At 42.0% G+C, this 23,351-nt stretch overlaps 1 protein-coding gene across 1 annotated transcript; it reads right to left on the reverse strand.

Annotated features, from left to right (window-relative positions):
• Positions 1-343: 343 nt before the first annotated feature.
• On the reverse strand, positions 344-23,104 carry armc2 (armadillo repeat containing 2). Its single transcript, XM_085382834.1, has 18 exons — positions 22,439-23,104; positions 21,079-21,297; positions 20,908-20,980; positions 20,400-20,571; positions 19,724-19,850; positions 16,998-17,062; positions 16,295-16,402; positions 15,149-15,333; positions 14,908-15,010; positions 14,552-14,766; positions 6,623-6,768; positions 5,810-5,909; positions 4,445-4,754; positions 3,039-3,161; positions 2,842-2,955; positions 2,432-2,564; positions 1,711-1,865; positions 344-1,533 (listed from the first exon to the last, which is right to left on the reverse strand). The coding sequence occupies exons 2-18, from the start codon at positions 21,285-21,287 to the stop codon at positions 1,400-1,402; spliced, it is 2,472 nt and encodes an 823-aa protein (XP_085238960.1). The 5' UTR covers positions 21,288-21,297; positions 22,439-23,104; the 3' UTR covers positions 344-1,399.
• Positions 23,105-23,351: the final 247 nt, after the last annotated feature.

Below are 23,351 nucleotides of genomic sequence, written 5' to 3' on the forward strand. Positions count from 1 at the left end.
ATTTTACTGTATCAGAAGTGTGTAGTCCCCCTTCCTGTGGTGCGGTTGAGGCTTAAAGTTTCTCTTTGCTCCCGACCACCTTTTGTCTCGATTCAAAGGAGGGGATTTCCTTGTAGGTCAAGTTACCTCACTTTCCTGTTTGCCTCCGTGTCACACCTTTCTGGGAAAAAGTGTTTCGCTTTCCAGATGAGGCTGGAAGTCTGTCGGAAGTTCAGGGTGATTCCTGTCAGTCGAGGCCGCAGAAGTCTGTCAATGTAAAATCACCAGCAGAAACTCAACGTTCCTCCCCGCTGGCCTTTACATTTTCCCCCACAATAATACAAAACAGGAAAGGTGTTTTTTTTTATTTTTTTTATTTAAGGTTTTTTTTTGGTTTTTTTATAAATCAGACAGCCACCTGTTGCTCATATCATGCTGAGAAATCCTATGTATAGAACAATGTTTGCTGTCATTTCTGGTTATCGGATTGTTTTACCAGGTTTTGAAGCATTAGCTTGTTTTGTGGTTGTTCAAGGTCACCATCGTGGGAAAACTGGGGTGGGAGTTCTACATTAAGTGCCGTTTCTGATTTGTTTCAATGTAATAACAGTGTGATTTTTGAAATGCTGTATGTTTAGGCTACTTGGTGTAACTCTGTAAGCACTGCCTGGCCCCATATCTGTGTCATAATAAAGCAAATGTGTTTTCTGCTCTTCATCTGCTGTGCTTTTTTTATTAAGTACAAGTTCAAATGCCACACAATCCACAAACGAAAAAAGATTTACACATGAGGTAAATTCCAGGTCGGTCAGCCGTTGTTTTTTTAAAACATTATGTACTGTACAATACAGTGCAAAGCCAGTCATATGAGCGTGCAAAGAGGTGTTTTGAAATTATTCTTGTGCGTGATAAACCTTAAAAGGTTTGTGGAACTGAAAGTGGATGATATGCAAATATGTCCATATACGTTCCAAAGTATAAAGGGCTCAACAAATATCACATCCACACACCACTTCTTTTTTTTTTTTTTTTTTTTTTTGTTACAGTTTAGATTAAGCCTGCTTGCTATATTCTGGATTATTACCTGTATGATTAGATAAAATTAAAACCTGAGACATTTTATGCATTTACAGTATAAGTGTTTCATATTGGCCTGTCTGGTCGGCAGCCTTTAAACTTTACTGGCTGTAACTTCACCCTTGGTGGAAAACATGACGGCTATGTGGAGCATATTCAGCATATTTAGAGGGTTACAGTGCAGGAGTCGGCTGAGCTCATTTCAGCTCTGGTCACGCTTGTTTTCTGCACATGAAGGAAACTACAAAACTTTACAGCCAGCTATACAAAGCTGTAAGTGGTGGCGTGTTTGATTGTTTATAAATTCAGTTTTTGCTGACACAAAACTCCACGCCCGACTCTCTCAGGCTGTCAGATCTGCAGACTGGAGCATCTTCATCAGTTTTTGAGCGACAGGTAGGAACTCTAACTCCCAGCATGCTCTGTGGAAGTCTCTCAAGTCCTTGTTGTCTGTCCAATTCAGAGCCTCCTCCTCATCTAAGGAATTTGTAAAGACAAGAGTGTGAGACGGGAAGGTGGGGATACGTGTAGCCCTCCCTTCCCTATGAGGGCCTCTGGTGTGAATCGGACATATTTCCAGTGTGTCCCTCCCTTCTTATGCAAAAGGAGGGATACACTTTCTCTCCTTATGTGTGAATCTTTACTAACACCAACCTAAGTATGCAGCGAGCATCTCCAGCAGCGATTCTCTCTCCTCGGTGTATAATACTTTCTCTGAGCTGCCACCAGTCAGGTTCCACACGGCCTGGCAAATCTGGCCCGCCAGCTGCCAATCACCCAGTCCAAAGTCTCTCAGACAGTCCACCAGCCTGATCACACGCACACACATAGAGACACACATCATATGACTTTTACTAAGCGGATTCACATGACCTAGAGGTTTGTGAACTCCACTTCACTGGCCCTTTATCTAAAAAGAGGATAAAGGGTGGGTATACAGGGGAAATAAAAAGTTGGAGCAGTGCTCGCTTAGGAAAGTGTGAAGAACTGCACCACAACCTCATAAATCCAAATTTACACATCTGTATGTTTGGACGAATCTGACAAGGATAAACATGAAAGCTAGATAATCAGGAACATCTTATTTGTAGCTGTGGAGTTGTTCGTCAGTTAAAGACCAGAAACCCCCACATCCCTCCCCCCAAAAAACAAAATCCCAAGGAGGATGCCTTCTGTGTACATAAAGTTAGTAATATTTTTCATAAATAAGCCTTAAATAAATAACGTCTTTCTTCTTTTATGCTCGCTTTTTTAAGCCCTTTGGAATTAACAGGTAATCTGACCACCTAGTCTGACATGTTGAATTCAATTAGCAGTAAAATAGTGACTCTAGTGATGCACAGTGATGATGATCACAGCATGCTTTCATCCTTACTTGGCAGAAGCCCCCTCCACCATGAGACAGACCCTGCTGGGAGGATCCAGAGCCAGGTTGGTGAGGACCCCGCAGGCTGCAAAGCACATCTCGTTGCTCTTTGAGTCGAGCAGCGTTACCACAAACTGGTGCACTTAGGAGGGAGGAAGATGGCAGCGTGAGTGAGGGAGTGCACCAAGACAAGGAGAGGCAAAGATAAGAGAGCCGCTATCACCAGAGTTCAGTGGACATGCTGACTGTAGCTGGCCTTGCAGATAAGTGTAGCCTAAACATGACATAATCATATGCAGAGGTGGGTCCTGCGTCTAGGTTTTCTGCGCCTGATGTGTTAAAGAGGGTTTCCTGCAGTAAACTTAGGCTCACTGTCTCTGCTCTACCTGCAAGAGTATGAAAACTGCATTTTCATGCACCTTTGTTTCGCATGATGAAGTTCCGAACGTCCTCGTAATGCGACAGGTTTCCATAGACGCGAACGGCCTCGAGCATGGCTCCTGTACTAGAGCTGAGCAGCAACTTCAACATCACTGTGGAGCAAAGAAAAAGAAAGAGCTGGAACTTAAAAAAATAAATAAATCTATTTTGTCCTCTCTTGGCTTGCCGGCCTTACGCTTTGCAATATGGAGCTGATTGTGTTTGATGGCAGAAGTCTCTTTCTGGTAGAAGGACAGGTTGTTGATGACAGCGGCCACATTGACTAGCAGCTCCTCGCTCTCCTCCACTGTCCTCAGCTCTGTGGCACCAACCCCCCGACACACACACACACACACACACACACACACACAAAAAAAAATCAGTGTAACATCAAATTAGTTTGTGCATCTGCCATCAGGAACACACCTTTAAAATCTACTTCCACAGTTTAAATATGAAAAAATATCTGCAGAACTAAAGTGACCAGCCTGTGAGTTTTGCCTTTAGCTCTGCTGAACTAATGTGACAGTGACATTATGATTAAAAATAACTGCAACCTGTAGTTAATTTTGGCGTCCTACAGTTGGTTTGATCGTGAGCTGGCACACAAAGGTCAAAGTGACTGGGTGCAACCAGCCATGACACCACGAGCAGCCTGAAAACAAGGCCTGCTCCCAATATAGCAGCAGATGTCTTGTGCTTGGTCATAAATCGTGAATATTGCGGTTGCGCTGTCAACCGTCTCCTGCGTCACTCGGAAGATGGTTTCTGGTTCTGACTGGAAGCGCCGCTTTGTACCCTGAAAAACCCTTTAATGTTGAGCGCCTCGACCCGTCGCGATCTTTATCAAAACAGGACATCAATCAGCCCAATCTGCTCTTTCATTCTAAGCTCAGATTTTGTCTTCACCTCTCAGTAATTTTTTGTTTCTGCCTTCAGTTGCTTCTCTCCACAGTCTCCCTTACCTGATGTGCCCCTCGATCTAATAATGTTCCCACCTTTTTTTCACTAGTTTGACCTCTGTGTTGTTTGTGAAAATTTGACTGTGTAGGAGGCAGGCAGCAGAGAATACAGAGCTTAACGCCCACCCGTGTATCAGTTCAACCTGTCCTGAAACCATCTAACCACATGGGAGATATTCACACACGCAAACCGAGTCGGCTGTGAGATGTCACAGAACATCCTGCTCATGCAGTGAAGCGCTTCTTCTGTCAGCCTTAAAAAAAGAAAAAAGAAAAAGAAGAAGAAGAAGAAAAAAAAAACCAGGTAAACCGAAAGAGGATGTGCTGCACAGCAAACAGAAAGTACTGAGAGGAAACTGAATGATGGAATGAACAGACAGATATGGAGTGTGTTTTTGTGTTTTTGACAAAAGTCACATCTTGTTCCCAGCACAAGGGAAGTGGTTGTGTACCTCGTAGGTACTTAAGGTGCACTAAGCCGCTATATTTAAACCTATCAGAACTTCAGATGTTTACATGCTGCTTTCGTTGCGTACCATGAAAAAACAGGCCACTGTTAAGCCTGCTGACTGCTTCATCTTCTTAACCTAATAAAGGATCTGACTTAAAGAAGATGAAGCTGCTCCTTCCTTGTGCTCACCAAGCGTCTCCATCAGAAGTCGAATGCAGGCTGTGTCTGCGGCCACAGGTGGACCCACGGCGGGGTGGATGCACATATTCGCCAGCACCCTGACCAGCTTCACCAGCACGTCGTCAGCCACCTGTGGTCTGACGGGAGGAGAGGCTCCTTTCTGCACGACTGTGTGAGGTGGCTCATCTTTTCGCTGGTAGATGTCGTACAGCCGGAGAAGCGTGCGCATGCAGCCGTCGCACTGAAAGAGCTCCAGCCGGGGCTCATCGCTTTTGGCCGTGAGATTCCCGAGGGTGAAGAGGAGGCGCACGATGAGATCCTGCGAACAAGCGGTGGAGATCGGTGGCGAAACATCAGTTTATGGATTTAGATTTATTAGATGTTTGCTTAGCGTTTTAAACTACTTCCTGGGGTTACCGGCTTTGTATCAATGAATCTGCTTACATTTCATGCTTAGTGCATTTTTATTATTGCCTTTTTATTTCTTAGAGACCAGCAGGATCTGTTGAACTGTCTAAACTGACACTGTAAAGGTTTGGCTTTTTTAATAAAGACCACTAATCTTTATTCTAACCACCTGATTCTCTATCAGCAATGTTTGATTAGTACATTTATATTCGACTATCCTGAGCAGAAGGAGGCTGATTGTGTGTGACACCACCTACAGGAAAGCAAGCCTCTCCTGTCATGCAGCACGAGCACCTGTGTCACTCAGAGTTTAGAGTTGTATAGTTGGTTTGACTGCGATTACACAATATTTTGTCAATGAGTTACCACGCTTATGGAAAACAACTACGTCACACCCTGCAGAGCAGGTGAGAGCGCACTCGTGTCTCCCATTAACGTGTACCGAAACTGATATGAGGACGGGACGTGGTGTCCCAGGATGTTTATTACATGTTTTGCTATCGAGTGTGTTTATGTTTATGCGTGTGTGTTTGTATCTGTGGGTGTCAGTTTATTCCAAATGAAATGAGAAGCACTTGTGAGTCGAGTCTAGTTGCCAAAGTCCCACATTCATCCTCTCCTCTTCCCTCCATATTCTCTTCCTTCCTTCCCTAGCCTAGCTTCCCTTCCACTTCTGTATCACTTCTTCTGCTGTGCCTATTCAATCTTTCCTTCTCTCCTCCATTTTCATGTCTTTTTGCATACTCATCTGGTTTATTAAATATCTAATCAAACACACAGCAGAGGAGAAATTTTTATAGTAATAAACAATTCATATAAAACAAGTAAACAGTCCAGTAAAGATGCATAAGTAACTTAGTGTATAAAAAAGCACACAGACATGCTTACAAACAAGAAGAACACCTCTCTTTAATTCTGAAAAGTCTCAAGCACACACAAGAACACAGAGGAGGCTTGTGGACTCACCTGTTTTTGGTGATGTTTGCTCAACAGCTCTAAAAATAGCTGGTAGCAGTCGGGGGTCTGAGCCAGAGCGAGGCGGCACTCAGAATATGAAGAAAGTTTACTGAGGGTGAGAGGGGACAAAAAATACCATAGACCACTCCACTCAACTCACTGCCCTGCTAGGGTGACTAAATATGGTGACATTAAATCAACATGGAAAATGCATTGATAGATCTGAGCTGATTATTTTCATTATCACGAGAAAATACATTTTTAAAAAGCTAATTTTCTTTATTTTAGACTTCATGAATTACTCTTATCACATATTGATAAACTGATGAGGCTGGGGTTACAGAAAGAGAAAGATGGGGGCGCAAATTGTGCTTGATTGCTTCAGTTTGGCGTTGGTATGAAGATCAGAGAGTACTCAGTCTGTATTATCCTCTACGACCTTTCAAAAGGTTGTCAAAATATCACAGACCATTTATTCCAAAGTAGATTTGCAGTTACCATTATATACAGTGTATATCCACTCACTGGACACTTTATTAGGTACACTTTGCTTGTTCAAGAACATATTTTGATGCTTTGAGCTTTGTGACATTGTGCATTTAAGGAGGTATATATAATTAAGACACTGAGTTGCTGTCATGTGATTGATTCAATATTTATGTTAACAAGCAGCTGGACAGATGCACTTAATGAAGTGACCAATGACTTTAACTCCACCCATGAGCATGTTTTTTTATCATATGTCCTAAAAATCTATGTACTTTCCTGAGGCTCCACCCCTGTGTATGTAGTAAGCATGATTTAGGTAAGCAAGTTCAATACCTGTAAATTCTGGAAATGTTCATGCAGACATCCTGATCTTCACAGTGTTGCTGCAGCACTTGGCAAAGCGCTGGTAGTATGGAGAATGAAACAAACAGTGGACGGGAATCAGAGAGGTCGGCAAGATTCCTCAGGATCGTTGTCAGCTACAGAGGTGAAAAGACAGAAAAGGGTCCAGTGTAGCTTAGCAAAGAAAAATACACCTAGTACATTAATGGTTTGTAATAAGGCCAGAGCTTGTGACGCTGGCCTGTTCATCATGGTGTACAACATAGCAAATGGAAACTGCCCACTGCTGATCAGGATATCCTTCACTGCACACACTGAACAACTGTTTTCTTTGATCTGTGCAATATCTCTAAAATTAGAAACATCCTGCTTCAGAGTGAGTGAAGCTGAAACACTAACTAATACTACTTTTGGATTGGACTATTGTAATTCATAATGATCAGGTTGTTCTGAAAGTTCAGCGACAAGCCTTCAATTGATCCAAAACGCTGCAACGAGAGTAAGATCACAGGACTTCAGGACAGGACAGGACTTCCTGCAATGCACTGAGCACTTCCTCTCCACTCACTTCTTTTCACTCCATCCCCCCAACCGGCCACAGCAGATGGCCACAGCAGGAAAAACCTCCTTGCGCTGCAGGAGGTTTTTCCTGTTAAAAGGGAGTTTTTCATTCCCACCGTCACTAAGTACTCGCTCAAAGAGGGTCATTTGTTTGTTGGGGTTTTCCAAAGAACATCCTACGGTCTTTACTTAAGAGTTGAACTGAAGTGCGAAAATAAATCATTCTATGATAAGATTGAAACAGTCAAGTAAACAGCAGTACCGAAACTACCCTGAAAGTCATCGTGTGCTTATTTCGCCTTCATCAATGAGTCATGTTAGATATGAAATGAAGAACGGGTTGACAGTTTGTTTACTTGGGCCAGTTTCTGTGGTTGGCAGCAATAATTTTCAGTGCAGTCAAGCAAGCTGTTACTTGTGCAGCACAGAATACACTGTAAAAAAATTGTAATATAAAAGTATTTCACTGTGTATTTTACAGTGTTGTACCGTTCTTCTAGAATATCATGAAATTTACATAAATAGACTGTTTTTTTACATTTCAAATGTAAATTAACGTAAAATCACTGTAAATGTAATAAAACATAATTTTCTTGTTTTTTAAATGTATCTGTCTGTACATATGCATATTTAGATACAGTCACAAATGCATTATAATTTCACAAATATTTGTCCGTTATTTGAAAGATTGAACTGTTAGATTTAAATGTAATGCTATGGAAAAATACATAAAATGATTCGTATAAACTTTTTTTTACACACGAGTCACTCACGAGTTGGCAGTTCGCCAAGACACTTCACCAACCTCCTACTGGTGATGGCCAGAGGGGAATTATAAAGTGGAATTGTAAAGCGCTTTGAGGGTCTCATAAGCGCTATATGAATGCAATCCATTATTATTTAAACCAACTGTTAACTGTATATTTCTGTACATTTAAGTATTATTATTCATATTGCCGCATTCATTGACCTTGTTTATAGGTAATTTCATTGTTTAGTCACATTAAATTGTTCCTAATTTAATGTTTAAAAGCACTTGAAAAATCCCATGTAAAATTAGGGCAACAAACTGTATTGTCATTACTGAAAATAACCGTATTTTCATGGAAAAGTTATTTTCTGTTATTTTATGGTATTATTTTGGCGCCCCAGCTGCCAGAATATTACTGTTTTATTCTCATGGGGCACCTTAAATACCAGACATTAACCAAAACATTTGATAGTGGAAAAATCTGCATCAGTCAATAAACTGGTACATTTTTTACTGATATGGTTTAACATCTTAGTTTTAAGGAGAAATATATATGGAACAAAAATTGGACTAAATGAAGACATGGATAGGCTCAATACAGCGGGAACTCAGCGTAATTGGCAGTCCACAAATATAATCAAACAATATATGAGCGACTTTGGTCTTTGCGATGCATGGCGCTCCCTTCACCCCACCAGTAAGGAATATACTTTTTTCTCACATGTCCATCACTCCTACTCTCGTCTGGATTATTTTTTGGTCAGCAGCTCACTGCTGAACGACATTTCAGACACTGAGATTCACCCTATAGCTGTCAGCGATCATGGTCCTGTATCTTTAACACTAATGCACAAGAATAATACTACGCCAAGAAAAAACTGGAGATTTAATATATCACTACTTAAAGATGAAGACTTTATTAAATATTTTAAAAAAGAGTGGACTTCATATTTGAACTATAATGACACTCCCGAAACATCAGCTTCTGTTCTATGGGAAGCAGGGAAAGCTGTGATGAGAGGTAAAATAATTTCTTTCTCATCACATAAAAAGAAAAAAGAAAACAAAAATATTCAGGAATTAGAAAAAAACATCAAATCACTAGAAGAAGCCTACGCGTCCCACCAAGATCAGGAAACATTGAACAAAATACGCAAAACAAAACTAGAATTAAATGAGATAATTGATAAAAAAACAAAATTCTTAGTACAAAGACTACGCCTACAAAATTATGAACATGGTAATAAATCCGGTCAATTTCTAGCAAACCAGCTAAAAATAAATAAAGAAAAAACAACTATATGTGCTGTTCAAGATTCATCTGGGAACACATTATATGAACCGATACAAATAAACAACATTTTCAGGGATTTCTATAAAACGTTGTATTCACCACAAATAAACCCATCTAAAAAAGAAATTGATCAGTTTTTGGACAACATAACTCTTCCAAAATTATTGGACACTCAAGCAATGGCACTGGATTCACCACTGACACCAGGTGAACTCCAGGAAGCCCTGATAAGTATGCACAATAATAAGGCTCCAGGTCCAGATGGCTTTCCTGCAGAATTCTACAAAGAATTCTGGTCGATTCTAGCACCAGTTTTCTACAGAACGTTGTTGGAAATTAAAGAAAAGGGCAGACTTCCATCAAATATGAATTCTGCAAACATTAATCTCCTGCTAAAACCAGGCAAAGACCCTGTATATCCCTCAAGCTATCGTCCAATATCCCTTATAAATGTAGACCTTAAAATAATCTACAAAGCTCTCTCAAAGAGACTGGAGAAAATAACCCCCCTCTTAATTCATCCTGACCAAACTGGTTTCATAAAAGGTAGGCACTCATCAACAAATACACGTAGATTACTTAATTTGATAGACTACTCATACAGTAAAAACCTAGAAACTACAATATTCTCTTTAGACGCAGAAAAAGCATTTGACAGAGTTAACTGGAAATTTCTATTTGCAACTTTACACAAATTTGGTTTTGGATCCTCTTTCATAAACTGGTTAAAAATATTATATAATTCCCCAACAGCTTGTGTTAGAACAAATGACCAGACATCCTCCAGCTTCTGTCTCTTGAGGGGCACCAGGCAGGGATGCCCACTCTCCCCTTCACTATTTGCAATTTTTATTGAACCACTAGCAGCAGCAATTAGACAGAATTCAGTAATTAAGGGCATAAAATGCAAGAACGTGGAACATAAAATCAGCCTTTATGCGGATGATGTGTTACTCTTTCTCCAAAATTCACAAACCAATATCTCTGGGGTGATTGAATTGATAAACTCTTTTGCAAGAATATCAGATTACTCAATTAACTGGTCAAAATCTACAGTCCTACCGATTAATTGCTCCTTCCATAATTCCTCTTCTACACCACTGCAATCGGGAAATATAAAATATTTAGGTATTAATGTTTCTCCCAAGCTTGCAGATCTAACTAAATTAAACCATATCCCACTTTTAAAGAAGGTAGAAGATGATCTGGCTAGATGGAAATGTCTACCCATATCACTCATGGGAAGGGTTGCCGCTATAAAAATGATGGTCTTACCAAAAATAAATTATTTATTCTCAATGATCCCAACTAAACCGCCACAAGATTGGTTCAGATCTCTAGATTCATGTATGTCCAAATTCCTTTGGAAAAATAAACCCCCACGTATAAGCTTAAAAACACTACAAAAGACCAAGGATAAAGGAGGACTAGAACTGCCTAACTTTCAGCACTACTTCTTAGCCAACAGGCTTCAGTTTATCTCAGGATGGCTAAAACACACCCTCTTAGATGAACCTTGGCTAGATGTAGAACAAGCACTCTGCAATAATCTAGAGATCTCAGACCTACCATTTATCAGCTCAAACATCCAACGACATGAATGCTTTAAAAGCATCAACATCAGCTCTTCTCTGACAGCATGGTGGGAGTTTCTAAAATTGACGGCGTCTTCATTAATCCCATGCAAACGTACACCTATCTGGAACAACCCTGACATATTACAAAACAATAATATGATAAACTTTTCAGATTGGAGTGATAAAGGAATCAAATATTTAGAACATATACTAGAAGGAACAGAATTTATTTCATTTGACGGACTAGTTACACAATATGGGATCAACAAGAAAAGATTTTTAGAATATCAACAAATTAAATCCATAGTAAAAAAGAAATTTAAACCGGGTCAAGTTGAACTACAAACACCACCAAGTGTGGTTCAATTTCTTACTCTTAAACCCCCCAAATTACTATCCAAAATATACAGAATGCTTTCTAAAACAGATGAATCAATATCACTTCCTATTGCAAAATGGGAAGCGGATTTATCAGTTAACTTAGACCTAAACTTCTGGTCTCAGATTTGCTTAAAAACCTTTCATCTAATTAGAAATCCCAGTCTTCAATTAATTCAATACAAAATATTACATAGAGTGCACTATACAGGTCATCGGATGTTCAAGATGGGCTTTACGTCTACCAACAACTGCTCACACTGCCAAACCAATTCACCGGACAATTATATCCACGCTCTTTGGTTCTGTCCACCAGTTCAGAAGTTTTGGCGCGAGATATGTGAAGACTTATCAAAGTGTCTGAAATGTAACATTCCAACTTCCCCCTTAGTGTGTTTGTTGGGCAGCTTAGATAATGTCACTTCAGAAAAGAATATCGCCCATATGGTTTTCACTGCCCTATGCATAGCCAAGAAAACAGTCCTCATGAACTGGAAAAATAAAAATAATCTTAATTCTAACCAATATAGAAATTATCTATTAGATTACATTAGTCTTGATACAGCCTCTGCCACCACATCAGATCAATTGCTCTGGGCTCCTTTGATCAGCTCCATCACCTAGTGGGGGTGGGGGGTCATAGTTTGGTCCCGCCTTCACTGTTGTGATTGGTGTGGGGGTAGGGACAGGCTTAGGGCGTCGGGGGGTTCCCCGGAGGCATCTTCCTTGGGGGGCTCAACCCGGGGTAGCGGTCATGTCCGGTTAGGGGCTCTGTTGGCTCTCCGGTGACTGTTTCCTCGCGGCTGCGTGCAGCGGGGCTAGGGGAGGGTCTGTGCTGACGGACGTGGGTTACTGACCTGGTAGCCTGGCTGGCCCTGGGTGGGTCCGGGATGGGCGTGAGGTTCTGGGGGCGCTCCGTCTCTGGGCTGGGACCCGGACTGGGCCTCGGGGGCTTGGGTCCTGGTTGGTGTGTTGCCGGGGTTGTGGGCGGGTGGGTGCATGGGGGCCCAGCCCTGGAGCAGGGTGCCGCCGGTGCGTCGAGCCACCTGGGGGGCTCTTCAACTGGTGGGGGAGATTGTCACATCTTGCAGGAGCTTTCCTCTCCTCAGGAGCTCCCTCTGCAGGAGGGGGAGATACAGGAGAGGTGGAGGAAGATCTCAGCCTGGGTGTTTATTGTCTTATGTAGTCTGGAAGATGAGTGGATGGTGGGGTGGGTGCAGTTTTCTCTGTGGTGGGGTTGGGTGGACTGTCCCGGGCTCTGTGGGGCCGGGCGGCGCTGCTGCACTGGGCCCGGTCTGGATGGGCCTGGGCCCCCTTTCCCTGGCGGGTCGCGGAGTATGGGGGTGCCTACTGGGGTCAGCGGGGGAGCTGGCCCCAGGGAGGGGTCACTTGCCCCTCCCTTCCTTCCCTCCCCATCTCCAGCTGCCTCCCTCTTCCCGCTCCACCACAACCACCCACACATGCAGGGCCTTGGAGTAGGGGTATGTCACCAGGGTGCAGAGGAGGCTACCCCCCCTCTGTCCCCTTCTGGCTGCCTCTGCCTCAATTTTATCCCACAACTTAGACATTCACATTACTCACACTCTCATTACACATACATATAGGATCTTGGGGGTGGGCACGATACACGGAGTCCAAAGTACCATCAGGGTGTACACCCCACCCCTGGCATCGTTGCCCACCTCTCAATTTTGAATACACGTAGACATTGAGGGCTAGCAGGAGGGACCATGCGCTTACCTGCTGCTCTCTGGCAGGTAGCTCCATGCCCTCCTGGGTTTTAAATGCACCTTAGAACACACATGCATCAACATTACAATGAGCGGGTGGAGGGAGGTTTGGAGTCTTCTCTCACCCCCGTTCTCTGCGACCTGCTGGAGCAGGGGGGCTAGGAGGAGGAGTTGGCCGTCCGACTGCGGTCTGGAGTGTGGAGCCTTCCTGCTGCTGCGGAGTCGGGGCGGTCTGCCTCCCCCCACCGCAGGGAAAAGGGAAACACCACCTGGGTCTGGGTGCAGTTCCCCCCTCCAGGGGCGAGGGCACCTAGACCCGGTTTGTAGAGTACGCTTGGGGAGTGTGATCGTGTGTACAACGTCTCTTTATGTCTGTCTCCACGTTGGTTGAGTGTGGAGTAAGTGCATATGGGAGCATGAGGGTGGGAATGGATGTTTGTATCTGTGTGTGCCTGTATGCCTGTGTCTATATGTCAGGTTGGGTGTCAGGCGCCACCTCTCTGGGGACATCTCAGGCCCTCCAAGGTTTGGAGGTCTATCTCCCCCCACCACCACTTCCCCTGCCAGTGGCGGACCCCCTCAGACATCGGTGCGTTGGTGGTTCTTTGTGTCCGGGGATGGGCGTCCAGGTACACACCGGCTCACTCCTTGGCGGCCGCTTATCGGGGCCTGGAGCCTGGGGCTCGCTCGGGCCACTTCGGAGGTGGGGTGCCCCCGGCCTCTCAGCCTGGGGCTCGGTCACTCAGGCGCAGCTGGCTGCCGGCGGAGCTCACGGGCGCGTCACTGCAACTCCCCCTGGCTTCTGCTCCGCGGCTGCTGAGTGAGCCCTCATCTGGGACGCTCCTCAGCTCTTTCCGGGACAGTGGCGCAGCTGCCCCTCTGTTGGTCTTCCTTGGTCTCTTGTGTTCTGGGGGCCTCTGGATGTCTGGAGTTTTGATCTCCTCCACACCTGCTTCACGCCCTGGAGGACGGGGCTGTGGCCCCCCCACACCCTCTAGCAGATTATTACATGAAGGAACCTTTTAAAAAAACAAAAAACAAGCGCGTCCATGCTCACAGGTGTACACACGGGTGATCACACCCACAAACTACACCCTTTTTGGCTCCTACCTCAAAGCACACTGTGTTCTGTTGATCTTATGTGCTGCACAATAATGTTTAACATTTAGTATTTACTGTCATATTCCCATATATCATTGTGATGTTGTTTATTCTATTACTCTTGTTCTCTTCTGCTTGCTTTCTTTTTTCTTTCTCAGCAGGTGATCCAGGTGATTGATATATGCATTTTTTTTCTCTGCCCGTTCTGTTGGTTTTTGTCTTTTGCCCTTCTCCCCCGTCCCTCTTCTCAGCTGTTTCTCTTTCCCTCTTTCTTTCTCCCCTTCTTTCCCCCAGTCAAGTCTGTCCCGTATTCAGTAAGTGAAAATAAAATAAACAATAAAAGGTGAATCAAATGGACCATTACGGCAAGGCTGGGATGGTCAGTTTGGTAAAGTAAATCCGTTGGGCATCTTTCTTTGCCTTTAGACAACAATTCTGATGGCAAAAGAGCCAAACGGGACAGGCCAAAAAAAAAAAGAAAAAAAAAGAAAAAAACAAAACAAAAATTTGATGCTTTTTAATTGGTACCTGTACGAGGATGTGGCCTGCTATGGGGAGGTTGGTTTCTTCTACAATGCAGAGTTTCTGGATGAGTTTCTGTGCCACACATATGAAGTTTTTATCCAGCAATATTCTGAGGATTTCAGTGTTTCCAGAGAGAAATTTCAAAGTTCCAACACAATATAGGATTGCTTCTCCAGATGCAGACACATGTTCATTGCTTAGCATCCTCAGCAATGAATCTAGACACAGAAAACATTTGATGTTATCATCCCTATGGAGATTCATGCATCTATAAGACATGCAGTCGTATTTGTTCACAAAATTTCAGACCAGAGTTACAGAATAGATAACCACTATGTTGTCTACTGTTCCATCCTGACCAATGACTGAGTTGTTCTGGAAGAGGATGTCGTTGCTTTCAGTGCGGCTGATCTGGAAGATGAGTTTACAGATGTTGAGCAGGTTGTTTCCACTGACGCACAGCTGGGGAGAAAAATACAAAAGAATTCACATAATTTTTTGTATAAAATAGTGGGGGTGCTTTGTGACAGAGATAAGTAGGAGACATGCTGGCATGCACACACCCCCGCAGACAACCTTGCAAACTCACAGATGACTCACAGCAAGGCACAGCTGGGCAATGTGCATGTTGAGCTGGGCATAGTTGAGGTCAATGAGTCGGAACAGCGTTCGAAGTATCCCTGACCTCTTCTTACAGCGCCGACCGAGCATGTCCGCCTCTGCCAACGTGCCGTGGAGGCGGTCACACAAATCACACAGGCGGTCAACCGAGCCCTCGGAACCACCTTGCATTGCAGGCAGAGCACACACATTTCAAAAAAACAAAGTCAAGTTTAGGACAGCATGTGCAAAACTCACAATAAGGGCAAACATGTATTTGCACAAATATAGATCAGAGATGTTTTTGTGTCTTTCATATTGTACATTACACAGGCTCTCCTGTTCGTGTGTGGTTGCGAATCAATAATCCTTTGGTCAGCAGAAAATGAACATTTTCCTTCCTCTTCCAAGAAGCAGCTTTGGATTTCATTGGTAATATGCAGGGGAACAATTCAACGACAGGCAGCTGTGCTCTTTAGCGGAGGAAGAGAAAGGGTGGAGTTTGTCCTTGTTTTCGAGGTAAAATAAATGTTTTCCCAGCATAAATAGCAGGGCCTGGCCATGTCTAAAAAAGGTTAGATCCAGTCTAACACTCAGCACTTCACTGCAATATCTCTTTCTGAATCTGAAAGGTGTTTTATGCATGCACCAGAAGGCCCTTGGTACAATAAATATTTAATATTTATCTTCCAAATGAATTTTCCATTAAATTTGTAAAATGTTAAAATATTTACAGCCATAGATTTAATTTTACGGCTGTCAGACTCCAGTTGCAGGCAAGACAATTCTGTATGAATGCCAAGCATAACATTACTCTTTCTTTCTTTGGCAGCTAAAATGACAGTACTTTTTCATTTTGTGAGACTCTATGCATGACTATCTGCCAGTGTTGAAAAATCTATTTTTTAGCCTGCTGGCTGTAAATAAAAAGTGCTCTTGAAACACAGGAAATAGGTATGAATATGAGCAGGTTAGCACAAATAAAAAGATAAAAATAAGTGCCTTAACCACAATCCACTTTAGATTGGCTCTGGAAACATTCAGGCCCAAAGGGTTATATATAATATTTTGATGATTTGAATGCATTTGAATGTTCTATATTTGGACCGTGTTTCGGGGGTTTCTTTATTACACTGGCCACAATACCTGCAGCTGCACTCTCTAGTTTCTGAAGGAGAGGAACGATCACATTATTCCACATCAGTGACTCTGCATCCTCCTCTTTGTTGCCCTTGTTGTCTCCACGCTCTGGCTCTGAAATGTGCAGAGAGAATTGCAGTTAGCCAATTACCACCTCAGAAAACAAAAGCGACAACCACAGTTCACAAGTTCACAGTCTTAAAATATAACAGCAGGAAGTTTGATGCCACAGTGAAAAGGTCACCATCCACAGCTAGACTTCCTCTGATTTGTTGGCATGTGGGCATGTGAGCTTGCGCACGTTAACTTGTGCAATCTCTTGCACACAGTGTGCCTGTTTTTTTTTTGTTTTTTTTGCTGAATATTTGCATAACCCTTGCTTGGTGTGATGCAGGAAGCTGCGGCTGCACGAACCAAAACTTCTCTAACCTATTGGCTGACTGCCTGTCATGGTAAAACTTGCGCCCTTAGCAACAACACCCCAATCAAAGTTTATTTCTTTTGCATGTGAAACCTTTCTGGGCTCAAGAGTAAACAGAGAGATTTCATATTTAGATCTGTTTGTACTAATTTTGCTCTACGTTGTGCCTGAGTGAAACCAAGTACATTTCTACTTTTACACGCTGTTCAAAATGTACCATTTGTGTTTATTATACACAACACCATACAAAACAAGACAGTGAGCTTCATTTAGTGGATGTGAACAAACCTGTTGTGCTATCTTCTTTGCAGTCTTTGGGTCTTACTGCTGAGTCCACATCACTCTGCACTATTCTGAAAAACACACAAAGAGCCTGACTATATGGGGTTTAGGAAAATACACAAATAAGAGTTAAAATGAAGAGGCACTAGGGGCTCTGGCTCTTAAAAAATAAAATATATTTATTATTATTATTTATTTATGTTTTGCTGATTTTACACCCTGTGAACAAAACGTAAGGTCTATTTTCGTCAACAAGCACTGGGTGTCACTGTTGCAACAGTGATTGAAACGTGTATAGGCTCCGCTGCTTCACTGTATTTGTGTGTCTGTGCATGTACATTTGCACCCATGCAGATATGTGTGTATCCGAAAGTTTCTGTGTGGCCACTTTTTAATTTTAATTTTGTTTGTTTGTCTAGAGGTGTGCTGCTTTGCAGGATGCACAACTGCAATCCCCAACAGACAGGAACTAAGATCTCAGCTTTGTGGGCAGTCTGGTTAAAGGTGTTCATGATTTGTCACTGCGAGCCGTCTCCAAAACCTTACAATTTGTTCTGCAATAACCGTAATGTGCTCCCAAAAACACGCCCAAGTGTCATGCTGTGTTATGTGTTGTGGCTCGCCCTTGCATGTCACTCTGATCTGAGTGTCTGCATTTAAACTCTGCACTGTTCCACCCACACTCAAAGATAATGACTCAGTGCTCCAGTATATTCTATATTACATGACAGGTGCCGTTTCTTATGACCAATTAATCCTTAATGACTTTCTGTAACTGTAAAGATTTACTGCAAAAAGCACACAAATATGTAAAGAGGGAATAGCTTTAAAAACATTGAAAGGTGTAACCACTCCTGTAGAAGACAAAGACAAGGACTGAAGCTTCTGTAATATCACAGGCTAACTCTCAGGATTTGTTATTTCTTTGAACTTTTACATACAAGTGACAGATATGAGATTTGGCAGCTATTATCTTCTCATTTCAATGAAGAATCCTCAGAAGAAACTTGTTTGATGCTCTTTGATTAATATACAGTTTTGGGGCATTATAATATAGCACACTCACCTTGGTGATTTGATGAATGTTAAAATCTGGCACATGGGGCATATGGAGTAGGGAGTGCTGGCTAGGGTATGCTACAGTGAATGTCAGGGGGCTTTAGCTCTGTATGATAGGATTAAGAGCCCGATAATAAGGCCTCTTTGTGTGATTCGGCATTCTCAGAGACATGACCTCATCCCTGTCTTAGGCCTGGCCAGTGCACTGCAGTCACAATACACGCTGCTGCCAGTCTTGCCCAGATGGGCACCCAAATCTAATAGAGAGCCATTTGGAGCTATAGAGCTCTGGCTTATTGGAGAAAAAGAACCTAGTGGATGTCTAATCTCCCCTATCTTTATATCTCATCCAACTCATCATATTAATCTGTCCAGCTGCGTCCATTTCCACTTGCAGTGTGCTTCTGCCTTGGCTCTATGTGATTTTTCATTGTTCTCCTCTGTCTAATGTCTCTTTTATGTAGTTCCTTGCAACACTAAAGAACTGTGGTTTAAAAACTCTGACCTAGAAAGAATCAAAAAGGGGAAGTCTTCAAGCCCATTTTGTGTAATAATAACATGACCCCGGTTTTCTCACTTGGGACTTCTCTTTGTCAGCAACAAGTTATACAAACATAGCATGTTAACTTGGTATTAGGTAGGAGGTTGAGCTTGAGGCCATGGCCCAGATTTCCTGTAAAAGTGTTTTATGGTCTGCTCACCCCCCTTCAACTGCCCCACCCAATCGATAGGCAAATGGATTGTAACGACAGCCCCCGACCTCACGGTCAGAGTTATGCCCCTCGTGCTGACACACAGCTGATGAGGTCGGCAAAAAAAAGCAGAGCTTTTAGCCTCTGTGCACTATGGAAATGTAAAAGCTGACATTTGCTAGTAATGACAGATAGAGACAGTTTCGATGGGAAGAAGAAGCTCAACTCGACCAAGATATGGTGTACAGTGATGTATATGAGGGTTTAAAAGGGGTCGCGTGCCTGAAGTTAAAGAATTCATTCTATCTATTTGTTAGTGACCCCACTGCTGGTCTAACTGACTTCAGCTATTCGGCTACAGTTGAACATATGAACAATGGTTGGCCGTGGGTCAAGTAGACGTTTTAAAATCCTTTCACTTCGGACTAAGTTCACGACAAGTTTAAAAGTAATAGTCCCGACTTTTGACTTATTGCCTCATTTACATTTTTCTGCAAACAGAAGAAGTATTCTCCAAGAGATCACAATTTTTAAAAAAGTAAAATACAAAAAATCCTACAGCAAAATAAAAATACTGATAAAGTTAGTCCTTGTAGAATTTAAAAGACATGTACTGACAGTTACAGGGATGGACATTTAGGTACAAAATAAACAACTATACTCATATCAGCTTTACTGACGTATTTGCTGCTTTGATCCTCTGCCCAGTAGTCTGGTTTACTTATGAACCACAACCCAAAGACAATATAAGGAAGAGAGGAAACAAAGCAAGGAGGAGAGGGAGAAGGATTTGACAAAAAGCAAAAAAAGGGAGGCCCAATCAGCTCAGTGTAGTAATGGCTACCCCTGCACCCTTGCATGTCAATAAATCTTAAACTCATTGTCGAACTGTCATTACTGTTAAAGATTGGGAGGGTGGAAGGGTGGAGAGCGAAGGACATAATGTTTCTTCCAAGTGAAACAGAAGAACAGAAAGCGTACCTTTCACTTGCTGTTGTGTGAGGGCCGGGTTTGACAGGACCACTGTAACCTGCGGTGTGGTCTGTACTGGAAAGTTGCTTAGCTGACAGCTGCTTTTGTCCTGGGCCTGCATTCAGTGGCTCTTTCACTGAACACGTGGAAAAGATGTGGCAAGAAGTTAATTATAGCAATGTTTCTATTTCCTTCATTAGGTAAAAGTACAAGTCCCTATTCATACACATTAACACAGTGCACATATACAGTAAATGTATACAGATAAAGGGCTTAGTCACTCTCCATTATCTGTTTTACTGCTCTAAATAGCTGAGCAGTTTTGTACGGAAAGGTTTGAGAGTGAGTAGTCATTTTCCACTCAAAACAGCAGGCGTATATTATGCTTTTTACCAAGCCCCACCACAGAGAATGTAAATCAGGTAAAATGTCAGCATGTGAATGGCTCCATTCATTCCCCTTTCAGAAAACTGCTTCAGCACTCGTGTCTATGCAGGACACGGAAGAAAATGAATGATGTGTTGTTGTTGTTTTTCTATTTATCTTGTACATATTAAACAGTTCCTAATAAACCGGGTTACTAGCATTTCATAGTAAGCACAGTAAGGGTGCTTTTTTTTTTTTTTACTGCGATCTCTTGTACCGTAAGTTGAGCTTCATTAACATCTTTTCCCCTCTTCTTTACCATTTCGGTGTCCTTCTAAAGGCGGTAACCTGGTGAGAGATCCAGGTCTGAGGAGGCGTGCTCGTACTCCTGCCCCTGCCAGCCCCCTACGCGGTTTCACTGGGCTAGTAGGAGGTTTGGGTAAGGCTTTGAATGGATTGTCAGCATCACAGGGGACTGAAAACTTTGGCTTCTGGCAAAGCACAAACATCAAGTGCTGAGTATTAGCCAGAGGAAAAATTCACTTGAGACATCAGCACTTTTATAAGCAGAGAAATTCCATTGCATTTATTGCTTCCTTTGCATTTGTTTTTTAAAACTTAAATGCTATTTAATTAGCATATTTAGCATATTTAGCTGGTGCACAGAGGTGTACTGGCCTATTATCCAATTTATTGCTTTGCTTTACAAGTTTATTTATCCACTGAAGATTAGAAGTGTACATACTGAAAACTGACCCTTATTCTGGGATAACCTTCCTGCTTAGACTACAATGCATATTGTGTGTTTATGTGTGATAAGAACATACATGATCCAAAGGAGAGAGGCGAGTCCCTGAACCTGGCCTGGAGTCTGAAGCATCAAAACTTTGAGCATGAAGGCTACAGAGTAAAAAAAGACCCCAACAAAAACAAATGATTACTTTCATCGGAACCACAGTTTATTTTAGATCTTCACAGAAGTGCCATTTCTGACTAACCTAAAAGCAGAAGGTGGTCTGTTGTCACGAATAGATGCGCTCCCAAAAAGTTGTCTATGTCCATCTCTGGGAGTAAATGGCCGGTGAGTGGACTGAACTCGTAGGGACTGTCTGACCTCATTTACTATCTCTGCACACGTTTTCCTCAAAGCGTTGCGCCGGGGCATCAAGGGGCTGCAGATCTCATGTTTCGTCTCTGTAGAGGCCATATAGGCCTAACTGACATGTGTCAAGAAAGTCCACTGATGATTAAATAATGTCATTATATGTATAGATATAGGGTGTATCACTAATGGATACACAGAGGTACATGTTACCTTAAAATGAACAGTAGGTGTAAAAGAAGCAATGCAAAATCACCCTAAAGCCCTGTATTCAGTCTCACTTCAGTAAAAGTATGGAGACAAAATGTAAAGCATCAACAGCAAAAGCAGTAATTACCACAGCACAAGGATCCTCCTTACTGGATTATTGTTATTATAAATTAAGCTCCCTGTTATTTTATAAATGAATCGGTTAATTGGTGAATTAATAAAAACATCAGAATAAAATCAATGATTCCCATGAAAACTGGCCCATGCTGATAAACTGAAACACTTTCACTTATACATAAAAAAACTAAATGGAGAAAAGAAAAACTTAAGAGGAACTAATTTTAAGCCACCTAATTAGCTAAACTATAATTGTTGTTAAATTACAAAATTCACACTAATTGTTTCTGCTCAGCTAAATGATCAGCTTTAACTAAATTATCATTAACGCTTCATCATATTTTATTAGACTATTCATTTTGTGTGTCCAATCTTTAACTGTACACACCTAGTAGCTAGAACTATCAGATGAATTGCAAACAACAGAACAAAAACCTGCAATCTAAAGTGAAATTTGATGAAGTAATTGTAAACCACAGGATTAAAGGTAAGTAATCTGTAAGACATACCTTAAGAGTATACTGAAGAAGCCTAATAGCAGACAAAACCGCTATCAGAAGTTCAGATGGAACCAGGAAAGTACTAAAGTAGAGTTTTTGGTTTTGTTTAGTTTTCTGTGGAAGACTATATATATAAATATATTTACAAATAAATTATAAGTAATTAACTTTAAGATAACCTTTCCCTGAACCTAAAGACAAGCCCTGAGCTGGAAGTTCCTCTGCGCGTTCACGCTCCGTCTCCATGGCGACAAAGTGCCGCTATGGTAGCTTGAACAACAAACCCTGGAAAGATAATAAGCTAAGCATTCACCAAAGAATACTAAACTGTTTATTTATCCCTGTGAGAGCAGGAAAACCGAGTTATTTATTATGAATGAAAGCCTGAACATTAATTAAACGGTTATTGAAGAAAGCTGGAGCACTTACCGTTCGCCCCTTTAAGGTCCTCTAGGGGTAACAGTGGGGAAGCAGCAGTCGAGCCCTTAAAGTGGGATTTCACGGCCAAAAGAAAAAGGCAGCGATACCTGAAACTTGCTAAAACTGTTCTCGTTTTTGACAACAAGCTAGCCTGACGGTATCACGTGCACGAGCTCCAGTGAGTGCCCCCCTCTCTCTTCTCTCTCTCTCTCTCTCCCTCGCGACACGGTGACGCGCCTGCGCATGTTAGGAAGGAAACTGAAGCAAACGCGAGTTTCACTCAGAAATGTGAGGACATATATACATCAGTTGTTACAAGTTTTCCTAACTTAACACGTGCCAATAATTGGACTGATAAGTACAGTGAATTAACTAATGACCGAGGAAACTTGAAAACAATCAAAAGTATTTTATTTATGCAGGTGTTGCAGCTGGGAAAGCTGTGTGGATGCCAGCTCTGGCCCTGGATCGAAGACCTGTACATTCTTGTATGTATTTTCACTTTATTTTAGTTGCTACAATGAGGACATTAATATGCAGAGGCACACAAATGGGAACTGACTAATATAGCAAGATACTGATGGACATAAACCACACTATTTAACTACAATAGAACGCTTACACTTTTAAAAAAATGGTTTGGCCATTTGAATGAAAAGAGTATCAGTATTGCTTAGTATTCTTAATAGCATTTGCTATTAGTGTTATTTTTAACCTATTCTGCTATCAAGAGCATTTTCAGTCCTTTTTAATTCCGAGATAAAAGGCCTCTAAGATGACAGACACTTTGTGTTGAAAAATGTATAACCATTGTTCTTTTTTTCCCCATTTAACTACATTAAAAAATATTGATTTATGCATTTATAACTTATCCGATATTCCAATCTATATAAACACTGATTAGGAAAACAGATTTTTAAAA

Source organism: Rhamphochromis longiceps, linkage group LG15 (genome assembly GCF_057381845.1).
Source record: "Rhamphochromis longiceps isolate RC_006_pf linkage group LG15, R_longiceps_female_GT1.1, whole genome shotgun sequence".
Classification (NCBI taxonomy): Eukaryota; Metazoa; Chordata; class Actinopteri; order Cichliformes; family Cichlidae; genus Rhamphochromis; species Rhamphochromis longiceps.

What these genes read in the sequence shown, in the direction of transcription:
- armc2 (XM_085382834.1), bottom strand. Translation starts at nt 21,287, where the DNA reads ATGGCCTCTACAGAGACGAAACATGAGATCTGCAGCCCCTTGATGCCC. An exon ending in ACTAGAGAGTGCAGCTGCAG is followed by an intron (nt 15,334 to 16,294) that starts GTATTGTGGCCA and finishes CTGCAATGCAAG; the next exon opens with GTGGTTCCGAGGGCTCGGTT. An exon ending in ACTTCTGATGGAGACGCTTG is followed by an intron (nt 3,162 to 4,444) that starts GTGAGCACAAGG and finishes TTGGTGCCACAG; the next exon opens with AGCTGAGGACAGTGGAGGAG.